This window comes from Nyctereutes procyonoides, unplaced genomic scaffold (genome assembly GCF_905146905.1).
Source record: "Nyctereutes procyonoides isolate TBG_1078 unplaced genomic scaffold, NYPRO_anot_genome, whole genome shotgun sequence".
NCBI lineage: Eukaryota > Metazoa > Chordata > Mammalia > Carnivora > Canidae > Nyctereutes > Nyctereutes procyonoides.
This window is the reverse complement of record NW_026575046.1, coordinates 8,953,734-8,968,070: the sequence shown is the minus strand read 5'-3', so window position 1 is coordinate 8,968,070 and position 14,337 is coordinate 8,953,734. Positions and strand designations below refer to the sequence as shown.

At 33.6% G+C, this 14,337-nt stretch overlaps 1 protein-coding gene across 2 annotated transcripts in view; it reads left to right on the top strand.

The window, feature by feature from the left end:
* Positions 1-14,337, top strand: part of CDH9 (cadherin 9) — an 82,362-nt gene that overhangs the window by 63,804 nt on the left and 4,221 nt on the right. For both annotated transcript variants that reach the window (XM_055325494.1, XM_055325495.1), the window contains 4 exons: positions 7,535-7,671; positions 8,123-8,244; positions 12,277-12,394; positions 12,495-12,746. In XM_055325494.1, the coding sequence (XP_055181469.1) occupies positions 7,535-7,671; positions 8,123-8,244; positions 12,277-12,394; positions 12,495-12,746 (629 nt within the window). The remainder of the gene's footprint in view (positions 1-7,534; positions 7,672-8,122; positions 8,245-12,276; positions 12,395-12,494; positions 12,747-14,337) is intronic.

Here is a 14,337-nt window from a genome sequence, read left to right as displayed (position 1 = left end):
TAGTGTCTTTTCTTCTTGACCAGTGTAACTAGACTTTTTTAGTTGATTGATCTTCTCAAAGAACGGACGAGTCTCATTGATTTTTTTTTGAATTGTTTTTCTTTTCTTTTTTCTTTCTTTCTTTTGCTCTGATCTTCATTCCTTTTTTTCTGCTTAAATCAAGTTTCTTTTGCTCTTCTTGTCTATGTCCTTGAATCAGAAGCCGAGGTCATTGATTTGAGACGTACTATTATTCTCATATGTGTATTTTAGTGATAAATAAATTTCCCTCTAGGTACATCTTTAGATGTGTTGTTGCTTTTTCTACCAATACAGTAAAAATTTTATGTTGTCTTTATTTTTCTCTTCATACCTTGCAAGTTGTTCCTTAGGATGCTTCTAAATTGTGTCACTAGTTGAAAGCAATCCCATTATGATGTACCTTTCTATAAATATGCTTCATTTATTTTGTACTTGATGTTTGTAATGCTTTCTGAATATATGACTTTATAGCTTTCCTCAAACTTGGGGAAATTTTCAGCCAGTCTCTTTAATATTTTTATTGCCCTATATTCTCTTTAAGGACATTTAATTATAATTATGTTAGGTCTCTTAAGAGTGCAATACAGTGCACTGATGCTATTTGTTTAGTGTTCTTTTTTTCTGTCTTAGCCATTTTAAATAGTTCCCATTTATATTCATCTTTAAGTTTACTAATCAATTTTTCCCCAATATCTAACCTGCTTTAGAGTATTTTTCATTTCATAGATTATAATTTCTTCTCTGGAAGTGCTGTTTCTGGGTTGTTTTCAATTGGCAGATTTTTTTCAGAGCAGTCATATTTTCTTGTTTTTTTGCATGCCTGTAATTTTTGATTGGATGACAGATACCACACTCTTACTGTATTTAGTATTAGGTAACTTTGCATTTTCTTTCTTTTTTTTCTTTTAGCTTTGCATTTCCATAAATACTTTTGAGCTGCATTCAGATACATGTTTAAATTACTCAAAACATCTTAATCTTTTTTGGACCTTACTTTTGTGCTTTATTAGTTGCTCTTTTTCTGGACTTAATTTTGCCCCATAAATCAAGTAAGACATTCCTGGGTAGTCTACAAAAGCCCCATGAGTTATGAATTTTTCCTCTTTGCCTGGTGGAAATGAGAACTAGTCCCAGTAACATGCCAGTTCAGTTTTACTCCCTCCTAATCCTTTTGACTGATTTCTTCTATCGCTACACTTTATCTGTTCCCAACACATTCTGATCGGTACTCAGATGAAAACTTCAGTAATATTTTCTTCAGATTTCAGTAGTTCCCTCTTTGTGAAGCTCTCGCCCATGAATTATTCTGCCTTTCAAATTCTAGACACTTTGGTCTCGACATGGACTATGAGCATCATCTCTTGAACTAAGGGAATTGACAAACTCCATGTGGGATCCTACTTCCTGTATTCTTGTCTGGAGCCTCTCCCTGGCAGTAAACTAGGGAGATTTTATTAGTCATATCATATCTTTCTATTTTCTCTAGGATTATTGTCATTGTTCTCTGGTGTATAATCCTTCAAAACTAATTTTCATTTAGTTTCACATATTTCATTTAGTGTTAGTGGGGGTTTTGTGTGTTTGTGTGTCTGTATGTGTATACATGTGGTGGGGATTGGTAAATTCATCCCTTGCTATTCTAAGGTTGCTAAAAAAGGACATACAAAATATCATTTTAAACATGTTTTTAGGGCAGCCTGGGTGGCTCAGCGGTTTAGCGCCACCTTCACTCCAGCGCCTGATCCTGGAGACATGGGATCGAGTTCCACGTCAGGCTCCCTGCATAGAGCCTGCTTCTCCCTCTGCTTGGGTCTCTGCCTCTCTCCCTCTCTCTGTCTCATGAATAAATAAAGAAAATTAAAAACAAACAAACAAACATGTTTTTAATTCTCTAATTTAGTCATTCTTGCACAGGAAATTTTGTAGTAAAGATACTTCCGTGGTATTTTATTCTATTTTTATCAAGTATTGAAATTTTCAATTTATCAATTACCTAATTTTAGTAAGTAGAGATCATTATAACACACATAAGCTTATGTATCTTTATTAATTGTGAATATTTGATAATGCCATTAAACTCAATAAACTTCTGTTGTTTAAATAACACACTATCATGTAGGTGATACATGATTCCTGGAAATTTAGTTGCAAAGAGTCTATCATTATATATGTCCCATATATACATGGATTAGATATAGATGTAGATTGATAGAGATACAAATATAGAAATAGATATAGATACATAATCCACCCAATCTATATAAATATATCCTTTCCTTTATCTGTAGTTTCTTCAGGTACAATTTTAGATGTAAAATTTCTAGGTCAAATACTGTTAGTAAATTTTGCAACCTTGCTTCATAGAATATAAAAGTGACTGATACATTTTTAAGTTCTCCCAAAAGTATTTGTGTTTAACAAGGCCCTCAAGAATAAAGAAACAATGGATAGTGGTTTTTACCTATAAAATCTCATAAATTATGACAAAGAGAAGAAAAATACTGAAAGAAACAAATTTATCCCAAATTATGTTGCTAAAATTATACTGCCAAATCTGTCAACATGGAAGGCCATGTCTGAAATATAGAATATAGGCTGATTCTTGTTTGCATAAAGATATACGCAAAAAACCCACAAAAACTTTTAGCAGCATGAGAAACTAGCAATAATTCAACAAGGAGACAATATTGTAATATGTATTTTTGCTGCTATAGAATTTAGAAGGATGACTGATCCCCAGAGCAGCAATGGGCTATGATAAGCATCATGGAGAAATATTTTCCAGGGAAATCTTAGGAACTGTTTCTCACCCACCAGCAAATCTGTTCATCAAACATATTTTCTGAAATACATCTGCCACTTGCAACATGAGATTATGATTACAATTAGCAGCTGTTGTCAGCTTTGCTTCACCTCATTAGTAATCATGGATTTCCCAAGTTATAGGGTTGATTATAGCTTTACAGGTTCTGAAAGAATATGTTGTCTCATTTCACACCTATTTTATGCTCAACATATTTAAAGTTAAACAAATTTTAGAAGAGATCTTTTCTACTGCAGTCAAATTGAGAAGGAAGTACACATCAAACTTGCTGGAAAGAAATGTGTTTTTAGTTATGCTTTAATAAAAGCTAGTCCGTGTGCATGAGTCCACCCTAAACTAAAATGAGTGAACAAGTGGATGTGTGTGTGTGTGTGTGTGTGTGCATGCGCCAGTGCTTCCCAGAACTTGATTTTATTATAGAGAGTAAAACAATAATGTTTGTTTATTTTAAAACTATGATTATTTAAAAATCATGACATTAATATTTGGGGGAAAAAAGATTTGAACTATTTGCCCAAGCACTGTATAGCCACATTCTCTTTCTAAAGGACAATGAAAGTTTTGTAGTTCATAGATAGAAAATACATTTCTGGAATGCAGTAGCTGGAAAGGAAAGAGCAAACATACAGCCTAATTATATTGACTTAGTGGAAGGTGTACCTGGAATTCAGTAAAGGAAGATGAGTACTACCTTTGACATAATTCTGCACACAACTCATTTGTTCTTGTGTTTGTAATTTAATTTATGTGTTTTATTGTGATAGATGAAAATACAGGGATCTCATATGTGTTGGATTCTTAAAGGTAAAGCATTAAATTTGAAAAGCAAACAAGGTAGAAGCAGAGTTCAGCTTCCACAGGCTCAGATCGCTTGTGCTCTTTTTCACTTATTTGCTGTTTGTGCAGATCCTGTTTCTGCAGAAGGTGTTCATTTAAAAAATTATACGAGTAGGCTTTTTTTTTAACTTATTGCTCAAAATTAAATATAGGGAGATGAATAGAACAGTGTTGTTTTAATAGGCCATCTGCTGGAACATAGAGATAGCGTTGTCCTGTGTTGTTTATCAGGCTCTTTCTGGTCAGCTGTGGTAATCCAGGGTATTTATTATTAATAGGTAAACCAGCATGTCCCATTCTGCACTGACAATAGAATATTGGCTGTTGATTAATAGATAATTATCTCTGGGCTTTGACAAATTGTAAGATATCATTTGCACCAGAGCAAATTTCTGAATATAGACCTGGAAGTTTGCAGTGTTAAGGAGAGCTATTTTTAAATTGTCAAAGTGGTTCTCCACCATGAATTCTTAACGTGAAAAGTGGTACCTTTCAAGATAGAATCTATGAATAGGACAGTCAGAAACTTATTCTGATCCCACATAAGCTCCAAGTGAGTCAAAGCTGGACTTGCATAATGTTAGAATTGTTAGCTATTCCTCAATCATAGAAACCCTCATGCTAATCTCTAGGGCAAGTAGCAATGAGCACAAAGGGATTTTAACTTTTTATTTTGATCTTCAATGCAAACAGTAGGAAGAAATCCAATGTCTGTTTAGCCATAAGCAGATAATGGCTAGCTATTGATTTTTCCAATAATGGAAAGAAATATATTCAGGCAAATATTATAAATTGAATTCCATTCAATACACATAGATGTGGTTGAGCTATATTCTTTTACTGTGCTTTCTTTGTGTTCATTTTAGGTTTGTTTTATTCATAAGCAGGATTTGGTGTAAATATTTAAGTAAAATAGAACATTTTTAAAAATGTTTTAGTGACTTTTTTAGCTTACACATTAGGAACTAAACTGTAGGAGTCTTGAGGCCTAGAGATAGAAACACTTTTTTTTTCCATTTTAGCATTATGAAGCAATAGTGATTAAAAAGAAAATTTAATACGACTGCCGTCCTCAATTTTAGTACATTAGCAATTATTTTAAAAGTGAGATCTATCTCAGATCCTTGTGTGACAATGAATTGTTGGTTAAAACTTGATAACTTTTGCTCCTAGAAGATGTATGTATATACCATTATTTATTTTAAGTATTTATATTTATATCTGGTTTCTAGTTATCCTCTATCTCTTTAGGAGTTCCCCCACCAGAAGTGCAGCTCTTAGGCAGTGACCATATACCATATATATAAAGTTTCTTTAAATCTCCCTAATTTTTTTCATAACATCATATAGGAAAGTTATAATTATGATTATTGAAAAAGTGAGATGATACTACCATTTCCATGTGGCTCTAATGTCCGTTACACAAACCTTCTAAAGGACAAGAAGGCCACCAGGCTGGTTTTATATTTTGATACTAGATACATAAAAGAACCTGAACCCAATTATGTAAATTTTTACTTATTCCATCTTTGAGATGAAAAAATGAAATTTTTTTTCTACATGCCCAAATACTCTGATATGATACTACCATTTCCATGTGGCTCTAATGTCCATTATACAACCCTTCTAAAGGACAAAAAGGCCACCAGGCTGGTTTTATATTTTGATACTAGATACATAAAAGAACCTGAACCCAATTATGTAAATTTTTACTTATTCCATCTTTGAGATGAAAAAATGAAAATTTTTTTTCTACATGCCCAAATACTCTGAAATATTGTCTGTCATTCTAAGAAAATCACTTGACAAAGTTTAGCAGAAAATAAATTAGGCAAGCCCCATGATGTTAAAGTGTTAACAATTATTTTGGAAATCCGAGTTTATGAATGGATCTCTTATGTTCAATATAGTTCTTATAGCAGTAGACTAAATCATGGGTTCTTTACTAAAACAACCAAAGCAAACAAAAAAAATCATAGAATTTCGGTAAATAAGATTTTCATCTAATATTTTTAAAATTACAAATGTTCCACAATGTTTAGAACATAGGCAGCTCAATATCTATTACTTACGTTTGTCAAAGTCAGTACCTGATAGCGAATATATTACAAATTCATAGTGGGGGCTGTAATTCCTTGATTCACCAGATCAAAAAGGAGTTCTTTTGCTAAGTGACTTTAATAAGATACCTAGGAAAATGAGAACTACACCAGATGCTGATTAGTCTTTTAGTTGTCTCTCTTTTTCCTCCTTTCTATCTTTATTCTAATCAGTTTATTCCATTCTATATAACCTTGCTATATGAAGCCTTGTCCATAGACTTATAACATGTGGTTTGCTTAGTATGTTTGATAGAAATAAAAATCCCAGCTCCGACATCACATCAGCTGAATCAGAATCTGTTTATAATGAGATTCCAATGTAATTCATATGAACATTAATGCTTGAGAAATACTTATTTCCCTATATGGCCTAATTAAATACTCAGCAGCAGAAACCTCAAACAGATGTAAAGTATTGGGTAGCCTACTATGGCCTGACATCACTAAATGATTCTATTATTATAAGTTAGTCTTTTAAAAGATATTCCTTATATTATAGCCTTCCGTTGCTGTCATAACAAATTACCATAAACTTAGTGCTTAAAGAAACTCAAATGTCTTATCTTACAGTTTTATAGGTCAGAGATCTGGGATGAGTCTTATTGGACAAAAGTCAAAGTGCTCATCTGGACAGGGCCACATTCCTGTCTGGAGACTGTAGGAGAGAGATGGTTTCCTTGCTCACTTAGGTTATTAGCAGATTCTGGTTCTTTGCAGTTGTAGGATTGAAATTCTTATTTTCTTGCCGTCAGCCCAAGCTTCGTTCTGAGTTTCTAGAGGCTGCCTGCAGTCTTTGGCCTGTGGCCTCTTTCCGCCAGCCTCAAAGCCAGCAATGAGAAGTCCCTCTTATACTTTAAATCTTTTTTTTTTTTTCTCCTGTCTCAGTTCTCTAGAGCCCAACTCTGCCTTCTTCTTCCACTTTAAATGGTTCATATGATTGGTGTAGGCCTATCTGGAAAATCAAGAATAATCTCTCCTCAATGACTTTTAACTTTAATCACATTGGCAAAGTTACTTTTACCATGTAAAGTAATACAGTCACAGGTTTCAGGGATTTGGAGGTGGGTAGGCATCTTTGGGGGAGGCGGGGAGGCATTATTTTCTACCACAGAGTGACACAAAGTTTATGATGACATCTTCCATATTCAGCCTTGATGAAAAAAAAAAAAAGAGTCATGGAACTCTGTGTAATATGCCATTTCATTTTACCTGGAATAGGTCAGAGGAATCGATTGGAGGATAACCTTTGATTCAGCCGAGATGTTCCTTGAATAGAAATGCCATTCAAGAGCAATGCATTTTGCCACAGCTTCTCTCTATTCACTTATAGTCATAAGGACTCTGTGGATGCATGTTCTTATGTTTTCTGACATAATTTCAATTTATCTAATGCAATTCTCTCTATCAAATTTAATATGACTGCCTAATGTGTCTTAAGCATTGCCATAGGTCTAAGATAGGTCAAATAAATCAAGTGACAGTTAAAAACTCTCTTAAAGACTGACACAAGGATTCATGAATATAAATAATAACTCTAAACTACACATAATTATAGAATAGTAATGATGGAAAAAGCCGAATATATCAAATCTTCTAAATGACAATTACGTTAAACAAAAATTCAAGAAAGTTATCGGCATTTTACTGGTCATGCCTCATGAGAACATTGCTTGAATTGCCTATAACATTATGAAATAGTAGATGAGCTAATAATCTTCATGCCTAGATTCATGAATCTCTTTTCTGCCAGATACTCTATTGATCGACATACTGATATGGACCGGATTTTTAGCATTCACTCCGAAAATGGCTCTATTTTCACTCTGAAACCCCTTGACCGCGAATCATCTCCTTGGCACAACATCACCATTACAGCCACAGAAATAAGTGAGTGGGAGATACATCACTTGAACACCAAAGTGGTAAAATGATAGCATTAAGTAGACTCTATTTCTTGAGTGAAATAATTTTATCGTTAGTAACATCAGAATGTGTTGGATTTTTTCATTATTTTAATGATTACCAAATATCCATTTTTTTAAACTTGATTTTCTTTTACACCTACTCTAGGATAGAAATAGGATCTGACCTCATAAAAATAATTAATCTGTCTAAGAAAATTATGTCTTACAAATAATACTTCATTCTCAATCATATTCTCCTCTTTTTGATCATGCTTTCCATATGGACCATGTAAGAAAGCTGAGATACTCATCAGCAATCCAATTGAGAAAGTGCATACCACCGAAATGATCTGTTGCTAAGTTACAAATGGGGTGAGTGGTATTACTGCTTCTCTGTAAATGAGACTGAAGTCTTACACATGTTCTCGTTGCAGATAACTCAAAACAAAGTAGCCACATCCCTGTCTTCATCAGAATTCTAGATATAAATGACCATGCTCCGGAATTTGCCATGTACTATGAAACATTTGTTTGTGAAAATGCAAAACCTGGGCAGGTAAATAAAATTATTGTAAACTTTAAAGAAATATTTCCTCTTCACAAAGACAGATAACATTAAAATAATTCACTTGCACAAAATTTTTTGATGCAAACTCTTGTCAATCCTCTTTGTCACCTGTTCATCTCCCTTTACCAAAACATTCACAGTGATTTAAACAGATGATTTCTAAAGTTGTTTTTATTATGGAACCCATGATGTGATAGGAAAAGTTATAAGATATGCTTTAATTTATATACAGGGTATCTAATGAATATCTATAAATATATCTATGTGAAAATTCCTACCTGGATTCCTAAGTATGCTTATACTGAATTATATTAAAGAATAGAATGGCATATATTACTAACTAAAACATGAAGTATGAAAATGAAATTGTTCTGTGTTAGTATAGAGGGAATAGTAGTAGTTGTCTCATTGATTACATTTTCCTCTTAATCTCCCAGGCAGGATATTTTGGTTTGATAAATTATACTTTGTGATTTTTTAACTTTAATATTATTGAGATAAAAAGATTGTACAAGACATACTAAGTCCTCTTGTAAAGTCCTCCAAAATATAAAAGATCTCTAATGTAATTTTAAGCAAAAGCAGAATGTGTTCATTTTTGACACTAATATAATATTTTACAAATGACTGCACAAATTTTACTGAAATAAATGTTAACAAGTTAGCCATTTCTTTAAAGAAAGTGTAGATAGATGTTAAGAATCATATGTAATTCCATCATGTCTATTTAAATATAGAAAATGAAAGTGAAATACTGTCTTCCTTTTATTCCAATAAAGATTGCAATGGACCGAATGTTCATTTAAAGCCCCTAACTCCCAGTTTGGCTATATCTGGAGATGGAGCTTCTTAGGAATCAATGAAAATTAAATAAATGTGATCGTAAGGTTGGGGCTCTGATCTGAGAGGATTCGTGTCCTTTAAAGGAAAGACACTAGAGAGATCACTCTCTCTCTCTCTCTCTCTCTCTCTACATACACACATTCAGAAGAAAGCAAGCTGAGGATGTAGTGAGAAGGCAGCTGTCTGCAAGCCAGAAAGACAGCTCTCACCAGAAGCTCACCAAGCTGGTACCTTGATCTCAGACTTTCACTCTTTGGAACTGGGAGAAAATAAATTTCTGTTACTGAAACCATCCAGGCTGCAGTAATTTTTATGGTGGCCCAAACAAGCAGACTAAGACAGAAATACATACCATATTCCAGTTACATACACAAAAGTAAAACTAAGGTACTATTATTACTTTCCAAAAAAAGAATCATTACACAGTTATTTGGATTAAAAATTATTTTTCTTTTTTTTTACTTTGTAACATGTAATAGACATATTCTCAATTTAGTAATGATTATTTTTAATTTGATGCTGAATTCTTATAGCATTGCTATATATTAATGAGCTTAGTCAACTATCCACTTAATAATGGAAATTTGGTTTACAAGCAAAATATAACTCTAGCAGACAGCAATATAGTGAGCATTACAGTACATTTGTATTTATACACTACCTGGTATTCTTTTTCTACCTTCAAAGTGGGCATAATTTTATATATAAATTTTATATATAAATACTTATCAATGCCTCCAAACAGCTGTCCAAATAGGTCATATAGCTAGTGGATGATTGCCTATTTATTGGAATACTAGATTTTAAATGTCCACCAAATAGTACTATTTCATAATAATTTTAACATGGATCCTTCGCAAATTACTCATTTGCTTAAAATATGAACATTTTTTCATAAATGTACAGCCATTTTAAAATAATCTTCACAGATGTATTAGTTTCCTAAGGCTACCATGAGAAATTATCACAAACTAGAGAGCTTAAAACAATAGAGATGTGCTTTCAAGCAGTTCTGGATGCCAGAAGTCTGAACTCCATGTGTCTGCAGGCCATCTTCTCTGTAAAGACTCCGGGAGAGGACTGGCCATTTCCTGCGCTCTGTATAATTGCCAGCAATCACTGGCATTCCTTGGTTTATAAGAATTGCTCCAGTCTCTGTGTACACTGTCCCATGACATCCTTATTCTATCTCTCTGGATCCACATTTCTCCCTTCTTATGAGAATCCATTCATTGGTTTAGGGCCCACACTACTCTACTATGGCTTCATCTCAACTTGATTACCACCTACAAAGAGCCTATTTCCAAATGAGATCACATTCCCAGGTACTGGAAATTAGAATTTGTTTTTTTTTTAATTTTATTTATTTATGATAGGCACACAGTGAGAGAGAGAGAGAGAGGCAGAGACATAGGCAGAGGGAGAAACAGGCTCCATGCACCGGGAGCCCGACGTGGGATTCGATCCCGGGTCTCCAGGATCGCGCCCTGGGCCAAAGGCAGGCGCTAAACCGCTGCGCCACCCAGGGATCCCTGGAAATTAGAATTTGAACATATATTTTGGAGAGACGTGAGACAACTGACAATAGCATATATATAGTCTTTACTTGTCTGTTAATAGCTTTTATTGATTCATGTGAGCAATTGATACATATTACAAAGTAATGTTTGATGACAATAAAGTATAATTGATATTAATTAATAATTATTTTAATAGATACTACTACTACTAAAATTTGTGATTGTTCATATGCTTGGCAGAAAACAACTTGCTTGTTGAAATTAACAAGGTTAAAGATATATTTTAAGCTACGCATATGGTAAAATACACTTAAACAGTGGCCCAGCTCATCATTTCAAGAACTCAGCCATATCACCAGAGGACCAATGCTGTTCATGATTTAAAATATTACTAAAAATTAGATATATCATTGCCAATCTGGAGCAGGAGGTTAAACAAAAGTATTAATGTACTAAAAATACTTTGTCATGATCTGATATCCTAAGGAGAAAAGATGCATTAAGCTTGTATTAATAATTATGCACTTTAGAAACACAATATATATATATATGTATATATATGTATATATATGGTTCCATGCCAGTCTGTCAATATAATGAATGGAATCATAGTTAATATTAAAGGGGAAAAAATACTGACTAGTGAGTGTGCTGGTTAGTGTAGCTCTAGAAGGTACACAACAACCAAACAATGGATATGTCAAACTACTGTGAAAGTCCAATAACTGTTTATCACAAGAGTTGGACTTTTATACCTGGAAGTGGTGCAACTGTTTGTTTTTTGTGGAAAAGAAATTTGAAAATAAGAGTGATTAGATGGCTGTGATTTCAAGTCATACAGATGGCAGGCCCATGACTAAAAAAACCGAAACCTCAATGTGCTTTTTCCACTATAAAGCACTCAATGGAATTTTTTCTGCCTGACCTGTTATTTGTTGCTCCCTCTTCACACTATGGCACACGTCTGACTTAGAGTGAACACAGCTAAGAGGTGTTGTAATTTCTCAACGTTGACACTGATTTTTTTTTTGAAACTCTAAAAGCATTTGTTTATATATCTTGCTAAACTTTGCAAATTCCATTAAAAGAAAAGCAAGTAATTTGAGTAAAATATGCAATTTGATTGTAGTTGGGGTGGCCCATAGCTTTAAAATCTTTTGCTTTTCTGGTATTATGCGGCATATTGCTTATTTATCCAAAACTATATTCAGAGCATTCTTGATCTGTAGGAGTGGTTGTGCTAAGCACTTTTGTTTTTTTTAAAAATGCATCTGTTATGTTCTCTGTCTTTGAGACGATCATTTAGTTTGGGCAACAGATTGGTAACCAATTATTAATAAAACAGACCAGTGCTTTCTAATGAATATTAAAAAAGGATAGATGTTGGAGTGATTAAATTTTTCTTTAAGGTTGGATATTCCAGTGGTTGAATATTCATAGTGATACTTTGCACAGTAATACCTGATGGAAGTTTTTTTTTTTTACCTTTAACTAATTGTTATATTATGCAGAACTATAAAAATTTCTGAAAATGGCCTGTTTTTTGTTTCTTTAATGTCAATGACACATGTAAAACATAAACACTGACTTAAAATGTCACATAACAACGAGAGTTGCTTTTTGTTGTGCTTTATTAAATTTATTGATTTGGTTTCAGTTGATTCAGACTGTCAGTGTCATGGACAAAGATGATCCTCCCCGAGGCCACAAATTTTTCTTTGAACCAGTACCAGAATTTCCTCTCAATCCGAACTTCACCATTGTAGACAATAAAGGTATAGAACATTTTTAAAGCTAAAATTGAGACCTACAGATGCAAAATGAATAACTGCCCTAAGTATTTTGTTTCCCCAACCTTTTTTTTTTTTTCCCTAGATAACACAGCAGGGATCATGACTCGAAAAGATGGGTATAGCCGCAACAAAATGAGCACCTATCTACTGCCGATTTTGATCTTTGACAATGATTATCCAATTCAGAGCAGCACTGGCACGCTCACTATCCGTGTGTGCGCCTGCGACAATCAAGGAAACATGCAGTCCTGCAGTGCAGAGGCCTTGGTCCTATCTGCTGGCCTGAGCACGGGGGCTCTCATTGCTATCCTTCTTTGTGTCATCATTCTACTTGGTAAGCCGTACCTCCGAATGCTCATTTCACTTCAATAAGCCTCTCCCATATTGTTCAGTGATGATGCAACTGAAGAGCACACTTCCCTAGAGCTAAAGGTTGAAACTTTTAACTATTTATTAAAATTGTTCTTTCGATTAGAAAAAAAAAATTCACTTGGCTCTAGGTTCAGCTTTCTAGAGATGACAGAGATAATGGCTAATGCTCTATACACATAGAGAAGTATAGACATAATTTTAAATCTATTTTATATTTTTACCGCTCAGTGCTAACTAATCATGGTCACTGCTCTAAGGACATTTAATTTTGTAACTGATTTAATGTCTCCATTAAGATAAATACTTTGATTCTTCTCAAGAAAGACTAAATATAAAAAAAATACATAAAAATATTTTAAAAAGAAAGACTAAATAACCTATACAAATTCACTCATTTAGAAAGTTTTTACTAGCATTCAAACCCAGATAAGTCTATTTCAGAATTTCCCTTTTGAACAACTATTCTCAAAACTTATTCTTTATAAGTAATATTACTAACAAATACTAAGTTATACATATTTGACACCTAATTCACAAGTACGTTTAAATTGTCAAGGTAACATAAGCTTTTTATTCATACAACATGTTATACATAGGTGCAAATTAAAAGTTTAAGTTCAATAAAAAAAAATATCACTATGACATTGTGGTCATACCTAGTCCTGCAATGTCTTCTAAAGTCATGCTTCCAATAGCAAATCTTTTATTGGAGCATGCCCTAACAGGACAGCAATTTAATTCAATTAAACAGTTGTTCCACTGTAAAACATTTCCCCCAAAATTGTTTCCGTCAAATATTCATCCAAAATACTTATGCTGAGGGCATGAGAGCCAGCCAAATTTATGTTCCAACGCTCATATGTGCTGGCTCCTTTTCACTGCAAATCCTTTCAAGCTATCTGGATGAAATCCCTCTGGCCAGATATCCTTGCAGGACTTCAGTGGGGGATTGATGAAAGTGAGGGGAAAACACTTGTCTCAGCTAAAATGATCCAACTATTTAGAAAAACATTTTCTCAGGGTGCTTCCGAACATACATATCACCAAGCCACATCTCAGAATTGCTGCTAGAAAGGTCAACTCTCCTGTAAAATATTTTGGTATCCTCACAAAGAATAAATTTTGGCTTACCTTTCATCTAAGTGCTACTGATATTATATTGTTCTATGTGCTCAAATAGTTCTACTTTCCTTATTTTGAACAACATGGACATGTGTTTATTTCAAATTTTATTTTTAAAATTTCCATATTAAGATGATACACACAGACATGAAGACATGCATGCATACGTGGGGGAACAAAAACACTCTCCAAATAAGCTTAGATCAATAATATTATGAAACTAAATTGTATAGTATTTTTTTCTATACAGAAATCCTAGAGGGCTGCTCCATTATTCTGAAAAGTGTGCCACCTTTCTGTCCTATGCAATACAGAAGGCACACATTTCTTGTTTTCCTCCTTCCCAACTGGTTGCCTACATATGGGGTGCTTTTCTATTATTTTAGTTAAACTTGGTTTTAATTCAGAAGGTTTCATTATCAAAGCTCATA